Source organism: Cynocephalus volans, chromosome 3, assembly GCF_027409185.1.
Source record: "Cynocephalus volans isolate mCynVol1 chromosome 3, mCynVol1.pri, whole genome shotgun sequence".
NCBI lineage: Eukaryota > Metazoa > Chordata > Mammalia > Dermoptera > Cynocephalidae > Cynocephalus > Cynocephalus volans.
Window position 1 is genome coordinate 95153584 of NC_084462.1, and position 17922 is coordinate 95171505.

General features: G+C 44.1%; 1 protein-coding gene across 7 annotated transcripts in view; it reads left to right on the plus strand.

The window, feature by feature from the left end:
* VPS39 (VPS39 subunit of HOPS complex) overlaps window positions 1-17168 on the plus strand; it is a 38903-nt gene extending 21735 nt beyond the window's left edge. For 4 of the 7 annotated variants that reach the window (XM_063089867.1, XM_063089871.1, XM_063089872.1 and 1 more), the window contains 15 exons: window positions 2857-2986; window positions 6026-6168; window positions 8134-8277; window positions 8754-8895; window positions 9024-9110; window positions 9445-9518; window positions 9865-9963; window positions 10770-10887; window positions 11399-11527; window positions 12199-12301; window positions 12527-12572; window positions 13448-13597; window positions 13762-13896; window positions 14143-14234; window positions 15059-17168. In XM_063089867.1, coding sequence (XP_062945937.1) covers window positions 2857-2986; window positions 6026-6168; window positions 8134-8277; window positions 8754-8895; window positions 9024-9110; window positions 9445-9518; window positions 9865-9963; window positions 10770-10887; window positions 11399-11527; window positions 12199-12301; window positions 12527-12572; window positions 13448-13597; window positions 13762-13896; window positions 14143-14234; window positions 15059-15134 — 1668 coding nt within the window. In that variant the 3' untranslated portion in view covers window positions 15135-17168. Of the gene's footprint in view, window positions 1-2856; window positions 2987-6025; window positions 6169-8133; window positions 8278-8753; window positions 8896-9023; window positions 9111-9444; window positions 9519-9864; window positions 9964-10769; window positions 10888-11398; window positions 11528-11602; window positions 11687-12198; window positions 12302-12526; window positions 12573-13447; window positions 13598-13761; window positions 13897-14142; window positions 14235-15058 lie in introns of those variants that run through there. The other 3 variants (XR_010022908.1, XR_010022907.1, XM_063089870.1) reach the window with 3 other exon arrangements.
* The last annotated feature ends 754 nt before the right edge of the window (window positions 17169-17922 follow it).

The window sequence follows — 17922 nt, forward strand, 5'->3', positions numbered from 1 at the left end:
TTGCAATGACTCACCAGCCTCTGAATGGCTCCCTTTTTTCAGTTGTTCTGGCTCCTCGCTCCTGTGTGTGTCCATGGGAACCCTATTAGTGGTCTTGCTGTCTTGGGGGCTGCCAAGTCCCTCTTCACTCCTGCTGCCTCCAAGCAACTCCATCTGGAGGGCACAGCTGTGGCTTCTGCCTGCTCCTGCTCCATGCGCTCATCAGCTCGATCCTTAAAGCAGCCACGGCCCAAAACGCTCAAAGCAGCTTTTTCTTTCTCTCATCGTAGTTTCTCCTGCCTTCATTAACTCCATAGGTCTCTCCTCCCCTTCCCCTGAGTTCCAGCAGCCCTGGCTTGGCTGATGTTACATTTTTATAGTTGTAAATTGGTTGATTTGTGGGAGAGAGTGACGCTGTGGACCATCTATTCCGCCATCTTGATTCCCCGGCTGCAGTCTTATAATTATGGTTGTCACTCCCCTTTAGCGTTTGCGTGGGATGTTGTTCACAGCAAAATAGTGACTGTGCTCTTGTTCCGATGATGTGCCTGTTGCCAAAAACCATTTTGGAGATTGACTTCAGAGTCTGTGTGTTATTCTTTGAAATGTCCTCAGTGATGATTACTGTCATCTGTAGAGAGTGGATTAGATTTAAGGAAGCAACCAAAAGTCATTCTGAGCCTAACCTAGCCATTGAACTGACAGTGCTAATTTAATTATTATTATTTTTTTTTTGGTGGTTGGCTGGTGCAGGGATGGAACTCTGGAGCTTAGTGTTATCAGGACCACGTTCTAACCAAGTGAGCTAATGTGCCGGCCTTCTTAATTTAAAGAAGAAATTTTTATGAAGATTTTTATGAAGATTAAGTAAAACTTAATTTCTAGAATATCCTATAAACTATTTCTGAAAGGAAAGCAATAAGTAAATTTTGGGGGAGTAAATATGTTTATAGTCACCTATAGTGGCTACTTTTGAACAGCAACATTTATTTTGGATATGTAAGTTCTGGATTTAAAACAAAAATCCGGTCTTAATAGTTAGACATGGTTAATATTCAATAAAGATGATTTCCTTCTTGGGGCATTTAATTTCAGCATCTTACTAGTCTTTTTTTTTTTTTTTTTCCACTCATACATTGTCCTATACTATTTTATATTATTCCCTTTTTTTGTGTTTGAAAATAATATAGTCAATACCCATGAACTCATCATCCTACCCAAGAACAATAACTTTTGTAACCTACATCTCCTCCCCATCCCATCCCTCTGCCACCCTGATATAATCATTTTACTGAACTTTGTGTTTATTATGCCCTTAAGAATATTTTTAATCTTTTACATATATATTTAATATATATGAATAATATATTTAGTTTTTGAACTTTATAAAGAGTATGCAGTATATAATTTTTCAGTATCTATTTTTCTTAACAGGAAGACCTTGGAGTCTTTTCAATGATCTGCCTAATTCAGGTTGTCTGTTAATCTTTGGTAGAGAATATGGAAGTGGTTTCCCATTTTTCCTTCTCTTTTCTAGGCTCATACTTACAATGTGTTCTGCCCTTTTTATGACAGAAGGAGATTGACATTATCTTAGTCTTCAAGAAACCTAACTTGTATTTAAGTATATAAGAGAAGATACATGAAACTTTCAGAGGGCAATTACATATTAAACTTTGGCATCGACAAAACGTGGAGCAAAATGTTAAAGAAGGCACACTTCACTGTGGGCTAGAAAGGGCATCCTAAGGTTGGACACTGGAGTCAACCTTTTAAGCATAAGACAAGGTTTGATCAGGAGCAAGAAACAGGGAGTGTTGAAGATCAAGAGAAAGTTAAAGAAGGAAAAATACATGTGGCATATTTCTAGAACATTTGGAGCCTGTCCTGACTGGAGTAGAGGTGTGTCTTCAGTGTCTGGGAACAAGCTAGATAAGCAGGCCAGCACCAGGTTTTGGAAGCTTGTGAAGCACCAAGTAGGAGAGGTTAGACCAGGTGCAGTCACATGCTGATGGAGGTTTGGCCTGTGGCGCTGGCAATAGGAAAGGAAGCGGAAAGGGAAAGCTGAGAGACATTTTGAAGGAAGAAATTAAATGTGATGAAGATTGGTTAAAAGAGATATAAGAAAAAAAAAAAGCCTAGAAGAAAGAAACAGAGCTGATGATATCTCCATCTATTTAGCTTTTACTGTGAACAAGGACCTTTCTCAACTGTGCCGGCTATGGCAGATGTCTTTCATTCCTTGAGCACCCCATGCTTATCTCTTTGTCTTTTTAGGGCCTTGCACATGTGCTGTCGAGGACACGTTTCTTTTCCTGTCCCTTCTGTCACCTGCCCAGCCTCACTTGGCTAACACCAGCTGCTCATCTTTTATGTCTCAGCGTAGGTCCCTCTTGGAATCCATCCAAGACTCACACTCAGACTGGATTGGGTTCCCCTCCCACATGCTTCTGTCATCACTCTCACCCTGTTCTGTTTTGATTTTTTGTTTTTAAACCAAACCCTAGACTTTATTCAGATTTGGCCAGTTTTTCCTTTTTTCTGCTTCAGGATCAAATCCAGAAATCAAGTTGCATTTAGTTATCATGTGTCCTTATTATCCTCTGGTCTGTGACAGTCTTTCCTTGTTTTTCATTACTTTGACAGTTTTCAGGAGTACTGGTTAGGGATTTCACAGAAACCCTGTTGTATTTTAATTGCATAGTTACTAGCTATCTTATGGTTAGACTATAAGGGCAGTCTGTGAGAGCAGATACCATGTGGCTGTCTTGTACACTTGGGCATCTGTAGCTCCTACTATATTGTCTCACACTTAGAATGTACTGAATAAATATTCGTTGAATGAATGAGCTCTTACTTATCCTACTCTCTTATTAGGAAATGAAAGATGACTCTGATAGTGAAAAGCAGCAGCAAATTCATCACATCAAGAACTTGTATGCCTTCAACCTCTTCTGCCAGAAGCGTTTTGATGAGTCCATGCAGGTCTTTGCTAAGCTTGGCACAGGTAACAAGTAGATGTGACCTTAGGATAAGGAACTATTGGAGGGAGGGGAGATTGAAAGGACAGGGAAAAATGATACCAGACTTCTGAGAATAGGGAAAGTTTATGCTCATCTAAATTGATCCTCTTACCTGGCAAGATCCTGTGAGTAGCCACAATGGTTACATATTCATAGTCCTAATCTTATGGTCTTACCCATAAATACAGACTTCCAATTTCCCAGGATGATTTGCCTTCACCATTAGAGAAAGTAACAGAAAGTCATTCAATTCAATAAATATGTTAGAGTTATTTCCTTGTGGCAACCTACAACTTGTACATAAAAAGCTCTAATGCAAGCTAGAAAGGTAACTGCTACAGGTGTTTGTTTGCACAGGGCTTGATGAGAAGTCTCACTGCATTGGGGCCCTGGGAGCTTAGGGTCTTGGTGGTCGGGTGTGCATGGTGTGGAATGGCAGGGGTATGAGTGAGATAGCTGTTACATTTCTTGAGACCCATAGTTAGACCTTAAAGTTGAGCCTTGGACTGTAGAATTGGTTCAAATACTATATCCATTCTTTTCCTCAACACATGTTTATCAAGCTTCTTCATGTACTGAAGACTATTCTAGGTGCCAAGTACTGGGGCTTATATTTTGATATGGAGGGGGCAAACAACAAAATAAATAAGCAAAATTATAGTATGTTGGGAAGTGGTAAGTGCTAAGAAAAAATAAAGCAGGTGAAAGGGGATAAGGAGTACTGAAGGTAGGGGTCAGGATTGCAATTTAAGATGAAATGCTTAGGGAAGGCATCTCTGAGAAGGGGGCATTTCAGTTATAACCTCAAGGAGGTGATTCAACCAGCCATACAGATGTCCAGGGAAGAGCATTCCAGGCAGAGGGAACAGCTAGTGCATGTGCCATGAGGTGAGAAGTGGAAAGAATGCCTGTTATGTTCAGGAAACAGCCAGATCAGTGAGGTTAGAGCAGAGTTGATTTGTATCCTTTGTTCTGCATGACGGATATCATTTCTTTGTTAACTACGTGTCTGTATTGTACTGGGGTTTCCATGTGTGCCATAATCCTGGACTCAGAAATGTTGTCCCAAAGGCAGATCACTGTCAGTGTCAGCTGTACCTTCAGTCCTTGGCTTCAGGGATAAATAAGACATGTTATATGTCCACAGAGATCTTGCATGTAAAACCACTGAGTTAAACATTGGGGTAAGTGTAAAAAAAGTTCTTCCAGAGCATAGAGAAGTGAGTGAGCAGTTCTGCCCAGGAATAAGAGAGACAGGAGGTGAACTAGTCCCTGAAAGCTGAGAAGGAGAAGTGGAGTGCAAAGGGAGGCATGGAGGCAGCCAGCTCATGTCCTGTGTCTAGGACTCGTTAACCAGAACCCAGTATGGTGTTGGATGGTGTGCGACAGATCATGCTAGAAAGAGACATTGGGGCCAGATTTCAAAGGACCTTGAATGCCACGAAGGAGTTTGGACTTCATTTGATAGGCCTTAGTGACATAATAAAGTTTAAAGTAGAACAGTGTGATCAGATCCATGTTTATAGACATGAGCCTCGGTGGCAGGAAGCAGATTGGGCCTCAGTGAGGGTGACATGTGTATTTACAGTTCCTAGCAGCTGTCTTCTTCCCTCAGACTGTGCCTCCATGTGGCACCCGTGTAGAATTGTCACTTGTCTTGTTCAGTTGTCCCTCTTGGGAGTGTCCTTTTCAGATTATCATGATTCTCTGATCCTGAGTAACAGGGTCTTCCTGGCGGGGCAGTAATATGTGGATAGGCACAGGTGACTTGGGGGCGATGTGGGTTCTAGACTGTTCAAAGCGAGGCTGTGTAGCATTTGTCTTCGGGCCAGCTCGCTGAGAACTGATATGCATCATGAAAGGGACCCCATTCCGAGGTCCTTGGGATCCAGAGGTCAGCAAGTTGCTGCTGCTTCCACTCCTCAAGCCCCACAGCTGCCTTAGTTCCCCCAGAGCTGGTACTAGCCACGGCTGCTGCATCTGGGCAAGTGCCTCAGGATAATGTCAGAGCTGACAGTTAGACACTGGAATGCTGAGTCTGGCTGCTGGCACTAGTGAGCTGGCAGCTCAGTATGAAGAGCGAGGCCTTCTGCTCACTTCCAGTTTCCAAATCACACCCGTGCTTCTCATTGGTGGGACCAGATTTTTGTCTGGACCCTTGAGTGTGGGGATTTTTTAAAAAGTAGTATAGTGTTCAGCTTTATAGCCCCTGTGGGCAAAAAGGAACATAGAAAGGGGTAGAAATGAATGCTAACTGTCAGCTGACAAACAACGCAGTATTCCACAGTATTGATACACTATAAATTACTTAATCAGTCCCCAATGGTGGGTAGGGGGATAGGTAAGCTGCTTACAGCATTTTGCTATTACAAACATCTGTGAGCATCTGTGAGAATACAATAAATTCTAAGACGTTTTAAAAAAAAGTTACCTATGACATTTTTAATGTGTACCATTTTGATTTTTTATGTAGCAGACCATCTTCCCACTTGTTTGTATTCTTCTCTTGTCAGTTATTCTTGTCTTTTGCCCATTTATCAAATGAAATCTTACATTTTATTACCAATTGTGTGAATTGTTTTATATAATCAACCTATTAGCCCGTTGCCATACATACTCCAAACATATTCCCTAGCCTATTGTCTGTTTTTTTTTTTTTAGTAATTTTCCTTTTTTGACATATAAAAAGTCTCTTGATCTTTTTCACTTCAACATCATCAATTTACTCTTTGAAAAATTTTTATCCTCTACACTCAGTTGATAAATATTCAATTCTTACTCTGTATATGTGTCTGTGTCTTGCAATATAGTCATGCCATTTATGAAATGTTTTAGTGAAACATGTATATATAAAGTGCTCAAATCACAAGTGTATATAGCTCATTGAGTTTTTATAACTTAGAGCTATTTCTATTAAAAAAAAACAGTCTGGAACTTATTTTGCTATAGTGATAGTCTTGTTTTATTTTATCCTTAAATTGGTGGGCTCCTTTCCAGAGGAATCATGTTTACCTTCCGTGTAGATCCCACCCATGTGATGGGCCTGTACCCCGACCTGCTGCCCACAGACTACAGGAAGCAGTTGCAGTATCCTAACCCGTTGCCTGTGCTCTCTGGAGCTGAATTGGAGAAGGCTCACTTAGCTCTGATTGACTACCTGACACAGGTGGGTATAATACAGAGAGGTATGGAAGAGTTCACCTGGAAGTTCCAATACCTGTTTTTCTATGGCAGGGAATGGAGGACTTTCTGTAATGCCATAGGCGTTCTATAAGTGAATGCTATATAAATTTGTGTGGGGCACAGTTTCATTCTGCTGCTTCTCCCAACTTAACAGTACCACTGAGCTGTTCCTTGCCAAATCCTGATACCAGGAAACATACCCAATTCCTAGTATATTCACACTAAGCTGTTACAGGAACTAAACAGGGTACATTTTAGTTGATAGAAGTTTGTCTTTTTTCAACAAACTTTTTTTGTGCCATACAGAATTTGGGGAGGGAAATGCCTGCTGTATGTAGAAAACTTGGAAAACAGAAAAGTATAAAGCAGAACTATAAATCATCTATCACTAGAGATAAGTAACTAACATTTTAGTGTTGTCCTACACTTTTACATGTATTTACGAATTAGCTTTTAAAATTTATTTATTGGTTCATTTATTGAAAATGAATAACAAATTGTATATTCTGTTTTATAGCTTACTTTTTAAAAATTTAGCCATATATTGGTAAAGTCCTTTTTGTCAATTAATACTCTTCCATATTATGTTTTTTTGGAGAGATATGAGTCTACTTCAAAAAGGTCATGGAAAAATAGAATTATAGGATAATGTGAATCTTTCCATGAACTTTCTGAGGTACGCTTGTATTTAGATTTTTGATTTTTTCAATTTGCTGTTATGGACAGATAAGTGAAATTTTAAAGTCAACACCAAAACTTATACCTCCATTAACTCCTCTTAACCCCAGATTTCTGCCACAGAAGGCTTGTTTGTTTCCTGTGCACCCACTGAGTCAGAGACCTTATGAATATTTTTTCCTCTTAAGTGTTGGGCAGACCTTTGTAAGGGGCCTCTGTTTAGACACTAAAAGTATTGCTGGAAAAATTGTGATGCTGCTTTTGGGTCAGTGAGTGCCCACGGGCCTGATCAGGCATGTGTAGCTTTGGCACTTTCTTGACATTGGGCTGTAGCTGCAGGCTGCAAGAAGCATACAGACTTGCCTCTGCCTGCACACTACACAGCCATGTACCAAGTGGAAAAGGTTTCTGGGCGTATTATCTCCCAAAGCCTGTAGCATTATAGAGAGTCTTCTATTGCCAGTGTCTTAGCTTTAGGAATCTGAGCACACATTCTTCCTTGGCCTTCTTCACTGAGGTTGGGAATGCTGAAGTTAACACACTGGCGTTGTGCCACAGAGATGGTAGAGCAAGACCAGGGCTTTGCCAGACAAGGAATACAAAAGAATACAAACTGGATGATTCCTCTTATATGAAGTCCTAGAATAGGCAGAAACTCAATTCTGGTGATAGAAGTCAGGTCAGTGGGATGGGTGGTGGATGGGATTGTTTGGAAAGAGCATGAAGGAACTTTCTGGGATGATAGAAATATTCTATTCCTTGATTGAGGTGGGGGTTATGTGTTTGTATACATCTGTCAAAATGCATCAACAATGCACTTAAAAAGGGTACATTTTATTGTGTTTGAATTTACCTCAATAAAGTTGCTTTAAAAAAAATAAAAGACCATGAGCTTTGGAATCAGACCCTAGTTTGAATACTGCCTCTACCACTTCTACCAATATTCTATCTAATATCCATGCTTTGGGTTCTTCAGCTGTACAATGGGGATAGTAATAACTGCATTTGTTTTAGATGCAAGTTAGGATAATATATAAAGTGCTTGACACAGTGCCTGGTGTGTAGTAAATACTCAATAAATAATTGCTATTATTGTATCTGTGGCAATTTGGGAGTCATCTGTTTTGATCCCTGATAAAACTTGAATGCTAACATGAGGTCAGGTTCGATGGGCATGAGGTGATTTGGAGGTATTCGGAGTTACCCAGTAGCTCAGGTGACAAAGGAAAACTTAGTTCTGGCTTTGATCCCACATTTTTAACGTTCACAGAAACGGAGTCAACTGGTAAAGAAGTTAAATGACTCTGACCATCAGTCCAGCACCTCCCCGCTCATGGAAGGCACTCCCACCATCAAATCCAAGAAGAAGCTGCTGCAGATCATTGACACCACCCTGCTCAAGTGCTACCTCCATGTGAGTAACCTGAGTACACGGCTACCCACATCCCATCGTTGCCCTGCAATTCTGGGAAAGTGAAAGGGAGCACTACACTCTGGGGGACCTGCCACTAGTAAGAGTGAAATCTTTGATGATGGAACCTCTTGGTCTTTGCCTGATGCCTGTGAGTTTCTTGGACTTAAGAGGATAAGGTACAATATTGATCCAGAGTCTCACAGTGGGCTGTTCTTCTCTAGTAAGATTGGGGCAAGGTGAACAGAGTCAGTATTTCCTCAAAGAAAGTATCCCTTTCTTCTGCCCTCAAGAACATTAAAATACATTGTGTGTATTTTAGGGCATAAATGCTCCAAAAGCTACCACCTATTGTCCTGGAAAAGGGTTGTCTGCTTTCTCTTGCTTGTGTTACATCCCTGGCCTGGAGCAGATCTGGGCTGGAGGAGGGTGGGGCTCCCCAGGAAGCAGTTTCTGCTAAAGTCCTGCACCCCCTACAGACGAATGTGGCCCTGGTAGCCCCCTTGTTGCGCTTGGAGAACAATCACTGCCACATTGAGGAGAGTGAGCATGTGCTGAAGAAGGCTCACAAGTACAGTGAGCTGATCATCTTGTATGAGAAGAAGGGGCTCCACGAGAAAGGTGACTGGAGGGAGGGCTTCTTGGATCTGGGAGGGTCTCATATATGTTGACAGGGGAACCCTACTGAGGTGTGATAAATCTCTCATGGGCCAGAGACTCAGGACTTTTTTCTTGGGCTTTGTGGCCAGCTCTACAGGTGCTGGTAGACCAGTCCAAGAAAGCTAACTCACCTCTGAAAGGCCATGAGAGGACAGTGCAGTATCTGCAACATCTGGGTAAGTCAGCTTTTGAAAGCGGGTGGAAATAGCTCATGTTCAAATGGAACTGGTCTCCCTCCATTTCTAATTCTGGCCGGTTGGTCCCCTGCCTCCCTGGTCTTCACTCAGCTTTATTACTCCAGTTGGCGTAAAAGTCCCTCAGTGCTCAAACCATGACCTCCCCATGGCACGTAGCCAGCCCTGTAGGGCCAAGCAGCCCTGAGTGGCTGGTGCCTGAACAGAGCTATCTTGTCTGGAAAATGAATCCTGGTGTAACCTGCCCACCTGCCTTCCCAGTCCCATATGGGCAGAGTGGGTTTCAACTGCTGACAAGTCTTAATTTTCCCTCCAGGCACAGAAAACCTGCATTTGATTTTTTCCTACTCAGTGTGGGTGCTGAGAGACTTCCCAGAAGATGGCCTGAAGGTAGATCATGGGAGTGCCTTGGATTTGTTTGATACCACAGTTGGTCCTGATTATGCTTGGGACAGCGTGGATGGAGAGGGAAGATGGATTCATGCAGTTTCTTTGTGTTTGAAAGAGTAGACTGGGAAACATGAAACAACACTGTAGTAGAGGAGAAAGAGCCTTGCACAGGTGTCAGGAAACCTGCAGCCTAGTCTATGACACATTAACTAGCTACAGATGCCTACTTGTATGTCCTTGCGCCTCCAAAAATCTGTGCATTTGATCCCTACACTTGCATGCATGTGTGTTTGGCAGAATTGCAGTCGGATGGTTCTGCTGCTAGAGCTCCAGTTTATTCTGACAGATATTTACGGAAGACCTCCCAGAGGTGGAATCTCTGCCACGAGATCACGTGCTTGGCTTCTTAATAGAAAATTTTAAGGGTCTGGCTATTCCTTATCTGGTAAGATATTTTGGTCTTCACTAAAAAGCTTTAAATCCAGGATCCAGGACTACCTGGTTCAGTTTTTGGGCAGTTCAGATTCGGGGTTTGTGTCACTTGGGTATTGGTAGAATGTAAGAATGAGGAAAAGAGTTATTTCAACTTCCTCTGAAGAAAGAAATTCCAGGGCCGGCCCGTGGCTCACTCGGTAGAGTGCGGTGCTGATAACACCAAGGCCCCGGGTTCGGTTCCCATATACGGATGGCCGGTTCGCTCACTGGCTGAGTGTGGTGCTGACAACACCAAGTCAAGGGTTAAGATCCCCTTACCGGTCATCTTAAAAAAAAAAAAAAAAAAAAGAAAGAAAGAAATTCCAGTAGACCAAGCTGGAAATGTTACTTTTGGTGATACCTTCTAAATCTAGTAAAGTACAAAGGGATAAAAGAATGATGTTTGAGAAAAAAGTTTCAACACCATATTTGTGTAACCAAACTCAGCTGTGACCACAGGACAATCAAACAGGTTTTAAGTACCAGAATGCAAATATTTCACCTTAATTACACTGGCTAATGTAAGAGTTTGGAGGATTGTGGGACAAAATTAGTAAAAGGAGTTGAGATGAGAAATCGAGACAATAGTTCCTTACATTACTGGGTTGCATTGTGAAATTTCCCAGTGGTTTTAGAAGAGCTACCCCACTTGGTAATCTTTGCAGCTTAATTAGAGGATAATCTGGATGGGAACTGTTGGGTCTTAAAAATGTGAGGGAAACCAGGAGACCAGGTCATAGCATGGAGACAACCAGGCAGACCTACATCTTGCCTCAGGAACACATCATCCACGTCTGGGAGGAGACGGGCTCTCGGTTCCACAACTGCCTGATCCAGCTGTACTGTGAGAAGGTGCAAGGTCTGATGAAGGAGTATCTCCTATCCTTCCCTGCAGGTACCAGTTCTCTTACAAAACCAGTTGGCCTCAGGCCTGGGAGGTGAGCACACACCCAGGCGCCATGTGTGGCGTGGGGAAGCAGGCCTCATAATTCTCTGCCCAGGTGGGCGGGACGTTACTGAAAGGAACCAGGGGAGCTAAGGGACCAAGGGTTGGCATGCAGAACTCAGGAGCTCTTGTCTGGGTTTGGGAGTCTCTGAGCATCTCTGAGAGTCTTCCTGGGGGAGGGTGGAAGGAACAAATCTGACTGCAAGATGACAGCTGTGCTGATAAGAAACAGGTTTGTCTACCAGATTGCTTCTCTATTCAACTTGGTTTTTTTTTAACCTTAAGCTGATGTTTTGGGAACATATAGAGACCATAATTTAAAAGAAGTTCACCTAGAAACCATTGTGGAGGCCCTTTCTGATCATGTGGTGACATCGTTAAACCCATCCCCTTTCTTTTTCTTGATGGCCCCACATTGCTGCCTGACAACATCTTTTCATGAGCTTGGTTTCCTTTAAAGGCAAAACTCCAGTCCCTGCTGGAGAGGAAGAGGGTGAGCTGGGAGAATACCGGCAAAAGCTCCTTATGTTCTTGGAGATTTCCAGCTACTATGATCCAGGCCGGCTCATCTGTGATTTTCCTTTTGATGGTGAGTGTCTTGCTAAGGGCCAGAAGACACTTCAGCTGAAGGTGATGGAAAAACTTACCTTTCCCTTTTTCCTAGTTCCCCAACCCTCCACGAAGCTCAGCCTGGGAAAAACCAAGTGTTTCATGCCAGTGCTCCTGTTTTGTCCCCTCTGAAGACTCACATCTGTACTGTATCTGAGAGAAGTCTCTTTTCTGGGTGTGAACCACATGCTAATTGATAGTCAGGTTGCAACCTGTTTATTGCTTCAGAACACGTTTTTGGCCAAGTGCATCGTTCAGCAGTTTTTGTAATCTGGCATGATTTGTCTGAAAAAGACACACATTTGTTTAATGTATAATCTCCGTGAGAGCTGAGACCAAGTGTGTGCTTACCTTACCTGAAGTGCCTAGCATGTTGTAGGTGGTTATTATGTATTTGGCTGTTGAATGAGTGTTCTTATCCAGTTTATAATTGATCACTAAAAAGATGGGATATAGTACCCCCTAAAATAGCTCCCTCCCCCCTTTTTAAAATTGTAGTAATTTTCTCCTTGAAAAAAAACCCCAAATAATAAAAATAATAATTTCTTCCATTTTATATTGCCCCAATGTCCATTCCTCTAATGGCTTAGTCCCTGACCTTGTGCTTTCATAATGGTGGTGATGGTTACTTGTATTCCTTTTTCCTCCTAGGCCTCTTAGAAGAACGAGCTCTCCTGTTGGGGCGCATGGGGAAACATGAGCAAGCTCTCTTTATCTATGTCCACATCTTGAAGGATACAAGGATGGCCGAGGAGTAAGTTGGCCCTGTCATCCCACCTTCCGAGGAGTCTAAAAGTAGACCGCCCCCAGAGCAATGAGAGGTGAAGCAGGCCATCCCCCACACTCTGATGCAGGAGTGAGGCTCGCTCCTGTACCAGCCCCTGGTTTGGGCTATCGAGGCTGCTCACACAGGCCGCATGGAAGGCCTGTCATCTAGATGTGGCCCCCTCATCAGCTCTCACCACTTTCTCCCTTGCAGGTACTGCCACAAACACTATGACCAAAACAAAGATGGCAACAAAGATGTGAGTAGTGCATTTCCCTGCCCCTTTAGCATATCTCACCCCATCTGGTTTGGCTACAGGTGGTATGAATTGCTAACTAAGACAGGACATGGGTCAGCATGCTGATTGATTTTGCATGTGTGTATTGAGGGAGAGGCTGGGTGACCATATGTCCTTGTTTGCTTGGGGTAGTTCTGGCTTATATCTGTTGTTGTTCATGTGATTATTAGTAGCAACCCTGTCCCTTTATGCTCAAGAGTCTTGATTTGGATAATAAATTACGTGGTCAGCCTAGGGAACATTTGATGGTTCTGCTATACTATGTCTAGAATTGATTTGTCAATGTCTGGAGACATTTTTGATTGCCATGACTGGGGTGGGGTGCTGTTAGAGTCTAAGGGTAGAGGCCGGAGATGCTGCTAAACAATGCACAGGGTAGCCTCAACAGCAAAGAAGTATCTGGCCTAAAATGTTAAGTGTGCTGAGGTTGAGAAACCCAGTGGTGCTAGTACCAGTAGGAAATGGAGCATCTCATCTCGGGTTAATCCTCACTTGCCAAAATGTGGACAGGGAGGGTCTCAGCTTTCAAAGCCAAAGGAAATGGGGAATCTTTTTGAGTTATTTTGCAGTGTTATCATTTTGTAAATGGCATAATGGTAAACAAATTTAAGACATTTGTTTTTTTCTCTCAGGGACAAAACAGTCCTTAAGTAAAATCTTCAGTTAGCTGTTTGACTTTATCAAAATGTTAAAAGGTGAAAATGATGAGTGTTAAATGTCCCGTGACAGCTGTTACTGTAGACGAACCCCTGTAGTCTTTAGACATACCCAGTGCTAGGGGTTCTGGGAGGGGTGCTGCCAGCCTGACATGCATGGCTGATATCTGTCTGAGACAGGTGTATTTGTCCCTGCTTCGGATGTACCTGTCACCCCCCAGCATTCACTGCCTGGGGCCAATCAAGCTTGATCTGCTGGAGCCACAAGCCAACCTCCAGGCCGCCCTGCAGGTCCTTGAGCTGCACCACAGCAAACTAGACACCACCAAGGTCAGAGGTTTTTCTCAGGGAGATGGAGGGTGTTTACAGGGAGCACCGCATGAGAAAAGGGGATGGGAAAAGAGACGAGGGTCTGAGAGGTCTGTGGCTTTAGAAGTTTCCTTAGTCTCACTCCTGTTCGCTCACCCTGTTCCCATCTCTGTTCCTGTCCTTAGGCTATCAACCTTTTGCCAGCAAACACGCAGATCAATGACATACGCATCTTTCTGGAAAAGGTCTTGGAAGAAAATGCACAAAAGAAACGGTTCAATCAAGTGCTCAAGAACCTACTCCATGCAGAGTTCCTGAGGGTATGGGCCTTCTAGACTCTGGGGTGGGCTTTTATTCTTTGTATGAAACAGTTTCTACATGTTCCATTCAGACCAAGTCCTTCTGTTCCTGTACAGTGTAGCTCAAGCTGATCCAGTAGCCAACTTGACATTTAGTTGCAAGGTTTCAATCTGTAAAGGCTGAGAGATGGAACAGTGCCAGCCTCTGCCTTCTGTTTCTGTGTGCTGGACCACGGAACTTCTCCCCCAATCTCTCTGTTTTTCTAGGTCCAGGAAGAGCGGATTTTACACCAGCAGGTGAAGTGCATCATCACCGAGGAGAAGGTGTGCATGGTGTGTAAGAAGAAGATTGGGAACAGGTGAGCCTCCTCCGCACCTAAGCAGCATCTTTCTGTTGAGGGTTCCCTGGGAGGTGGGAAATGCTCAGGATGGATTTCTGCCCTTTAACTGAGGAGGAAGTGTGGCTGCTACCTCTCCTGACTACTTTGAGTTCCTGAGCCTTCAGAGAACAGTCTGTGCTGGAGGTGAACTTTGAGAATTTAGAGACTTGAAATGCATGGCTTGGGGCTGTTGAATTCTTGCCCATAAAATTCTGGGATCTAGAAATGATGATGTAGCCAGGGGGTTTATAAGAGATCCATGTAGGCAGAAAGTCATTTTTTAAAGATGAGCCTCTGAAGGAAGAAAAAGATCTTTGAAGCTGCTACCTCATGACCTTAGTAATCCTGATCCAGCATCATAGTGTTAAGACGTATGCTATAGTCCATCCCCTTTCCTTCAAAAAAGACTGATTTGTCTTTTTTCTTATGTGGCTGCAAGAATCCTTTTCTTTAGAAAGACCTAACTTGCTGTCCTTTGTCAGAATTAGCCTAAACTTGATGAGCATTGGTGGCTGCCAGTAAGGCAGTACAGAGTCGTGGGTTGGTGCACTGCCCATGTGCCACGTGCTTTGCATGGATTGCTAACAAACATCCCCATGCATTCCAACTATGTGCAACTCGTCCTCTGGTTATTTCACAGAGATGGTGGCTACAGAAATCCAGAGGCTCTCAGGGCGGGCCATGTTTTGGGGTTTGGGTGGGCTGCTTCTGGGATGGCCCCTGGGTAAGGTGCCTCTTACAGGTACAGGAGAAGTAGTTTGCTGGAGGCAGTCTTCACTCCCAAGCCATCTTCCTTCCTACAGTGCATTTGCAAGATACCCCAATGGAGTGGTTGTGCACTACTTCTGTTCCAAGGAGGTAAACCCGGCTGACACCTGAGCCCAGCATCCCAAGGATTCAGCAGATGGACAGTTCAGCTATCCCAGAGAGGCGAAGGAGCAACCAGCATTAGGAATTGGAGGCTGCCACCACCAGGTGTCTCTCCATTTGGACATTACTGGCTATTTTACGCCCTGGAACATCTTTGAGTTAATTAGACTTGTTGTCTGGCACGGCCAGCTTTTTAGTAGAAAAAGAAATTAGTTGAACCTTATACCATTATGTCGTGGGCAATTCCAGAGAATTTAATTCCTGCTTGGACAGGAGGAGGTGCACCATCTTGCCTTTTGCACACCAATCACCTGAATAAGAAAACTTATCTCAAGTTTTTATAATCACAGGGTTGTTTATCGCAAGTTTTTCTATTAAGTGCACAACTTCACAAGGACCCCTCAGCATGGCTGACTGGAGAGTCTTGTGAGATAATACTAGATCTACTCCAGCCGCATAGACCAAACAGCTCATTTTCTAACACCAGTTATTTCTGTGTCTTAGCTATACCCTGCTGGTCTCTTTAGTTTTTAGTATCCTTTTCTTTCTCACTATTTATTTTCTTCCTTTATTTCTCACCTCACCGCCCCACCCAGGCTTTCTCTCCAACTTTCCTGACACAGGGAATAACTAATACTTAAACAAGGTGAAATGAGAAGCAAGAGGAAGTCTCAGTTTCTAGGAATAAAATGATAATTGACTGTCAGATTCATTGTAAATAGATCCTCTCTGGCTGTACACCTATGCCTAGAAGCTTAGGAGAGCACCGTTGTCTGCCTAGGAAAGGGCCTGTGCACCTCCCCTCAGGGTTGGGTGTGACTGCAGCTCCTGAGGATGGGCCGGCACTGCATTGGTGTGTGATCACCTAGGCACACATCCCACAGAAGCATCTACTCCGGCTTCACTCACCAGCCTCTCGGGCAGGTAGGTTTAGTCATTTTGAGCGGAGTTCTTTGTGCTTTGAGCACCTTTCTGTTTTCCAGTCAGTTTCCATCCATTTGCCTTACGGCTTAGCCTGCCATCGTTCTGGGCTTTGTTTTGCAGAGGTTGGAGGATTGTGCTGGGTTAGTGTAGGAGGGTGGATCTCTGCTATACACAAGTAATGATCAGATCAGGAACTGACACTGATATGATGCCAGGCGTGCTTGTGAGGTGTTTGGGAACAGCAGAGAGTGGTGCAGGAGGGCAGGAGCAGCAGAACATGGGTTTGTAAAATAACTCACTGCCAGATATTTTGAGCATGAGGGACATTGCCAGAGGTGGAGTGTCTAGCATTGCAAACTGAGGACACACCAGGAGAGTGGTCCTGCAGCCTGTCGTCCCTGGGGTTTTTGCAGACTCGCAGTCTTGTTGCCTCAGTGTCTTTAGTGGTGGTGAGGGTGGTGATGATGTCCAACACTGACACTGTTTCAGTGGCCTGTCCTTGACATACTGTGGTCATTTTTAAGCTTCCGCATCGTGCTGTGTTGGGCCCTGTCATAGGCCACCTTGCTGGTGGTAAGTAGACTAGGCTTCTCCTAGACACGCTTTCTGGAGGGGCTGGGGAAGACTGAGTGGGGGCCGCCAGCATCATTCTCAGACGGGAGGAACTCTGCTCAGGTTTGTGAGGTGGGAGAGTGCTTCATGAGAGCCCTGTGGAGCAGCGTGTGGAGAAGGAAAAGCCACCGTCCTGACTGGCCATGCCCACCTGCAGGAAACAGTGCTGCTGTGGCCCTGTCTGCGCCAGCTCGGACTGCGCTTCCTCTGAGAGCTGCAGAGAAGGATCATGCCCAACTTGCTGTACGCAGGAACTTGCCTGCCATGCCAGCCCTGCCTCCTGGCCTGCTGCATTCGTATCTGCCATTCTTAGAAACTGTGTTTGCAGCAATAGAAAAAAGAATGTGTGTTTTCTTCCCTCTGGTGTATATATACCACCCTGTCTTCCCAAAGTCCATTCTTCCTTCCCTAGACTGCCCCCCACGGAGGTGTGGAGAAGGCTGGAGGTGAAGGCTCTGTAATGAGGACGGGTGAATCTCCCTTAACTGTTCCTCATAATAAACATGGTCAAGCAAGAAACCAAGCCTATTTGGGCCTCTTTTTTTCCTCTCTCCCTCCTCTGAAGTTTGATGAAAATAACAATGAAAGGATAGTGATTTGGCTAAGAATTGAGAAGAATAAGCCAATTTACTTACAGCTAAGGAAAAAAGTCAATATAACACTTTCACGTATGTCTTGGTGTGTGCTGCCCAGTACAGCAACTGTGGCTATCGGCTGATGTATTGACACACAGGTGTAGAGCATTTTCATCCACACAAAGTTCTGGGCACACTGGAACTCTAGATAATCCAATCGTTTTCCCTCTTCACTTCACATAGTAGGGAAGGGCCTAGTGCCTCTTCCTGCAGTTCAGGCTGGCTGGAGGAATTGGTCGGATTGAGGGACCCACGGATGTTTGAGAAGTGGAGAAATATTGGTCCACTGGCCAGCTCCAAAAAGGCAGTTTGGTCCTTTTGTATCATCCCTGCCTTGAGCTGTCTGTGACCATCCTGAGTTTTCTGGGAGTGAAAAACATCTGGAACTAAGAGATATGACTTTTTGAGGTATACAGCAGATGACTTCCAGAGGTTGTGGTACAGCCCAGAAAGCACTCAAATCAGTCAGGTGCCTGGGCCCCAGCCTGGCTTTGCCACCAGCTGGCTCTGGGCCTCAGGCTCCTCTGGTGTGGACCCATGGGTCCCCTCTACATATTCTCAGAGATCACAAAGAGGGCTGGACTCATTTCTGAGACGCTAACCCAGGTCTTGGTTTCACAGTTGAA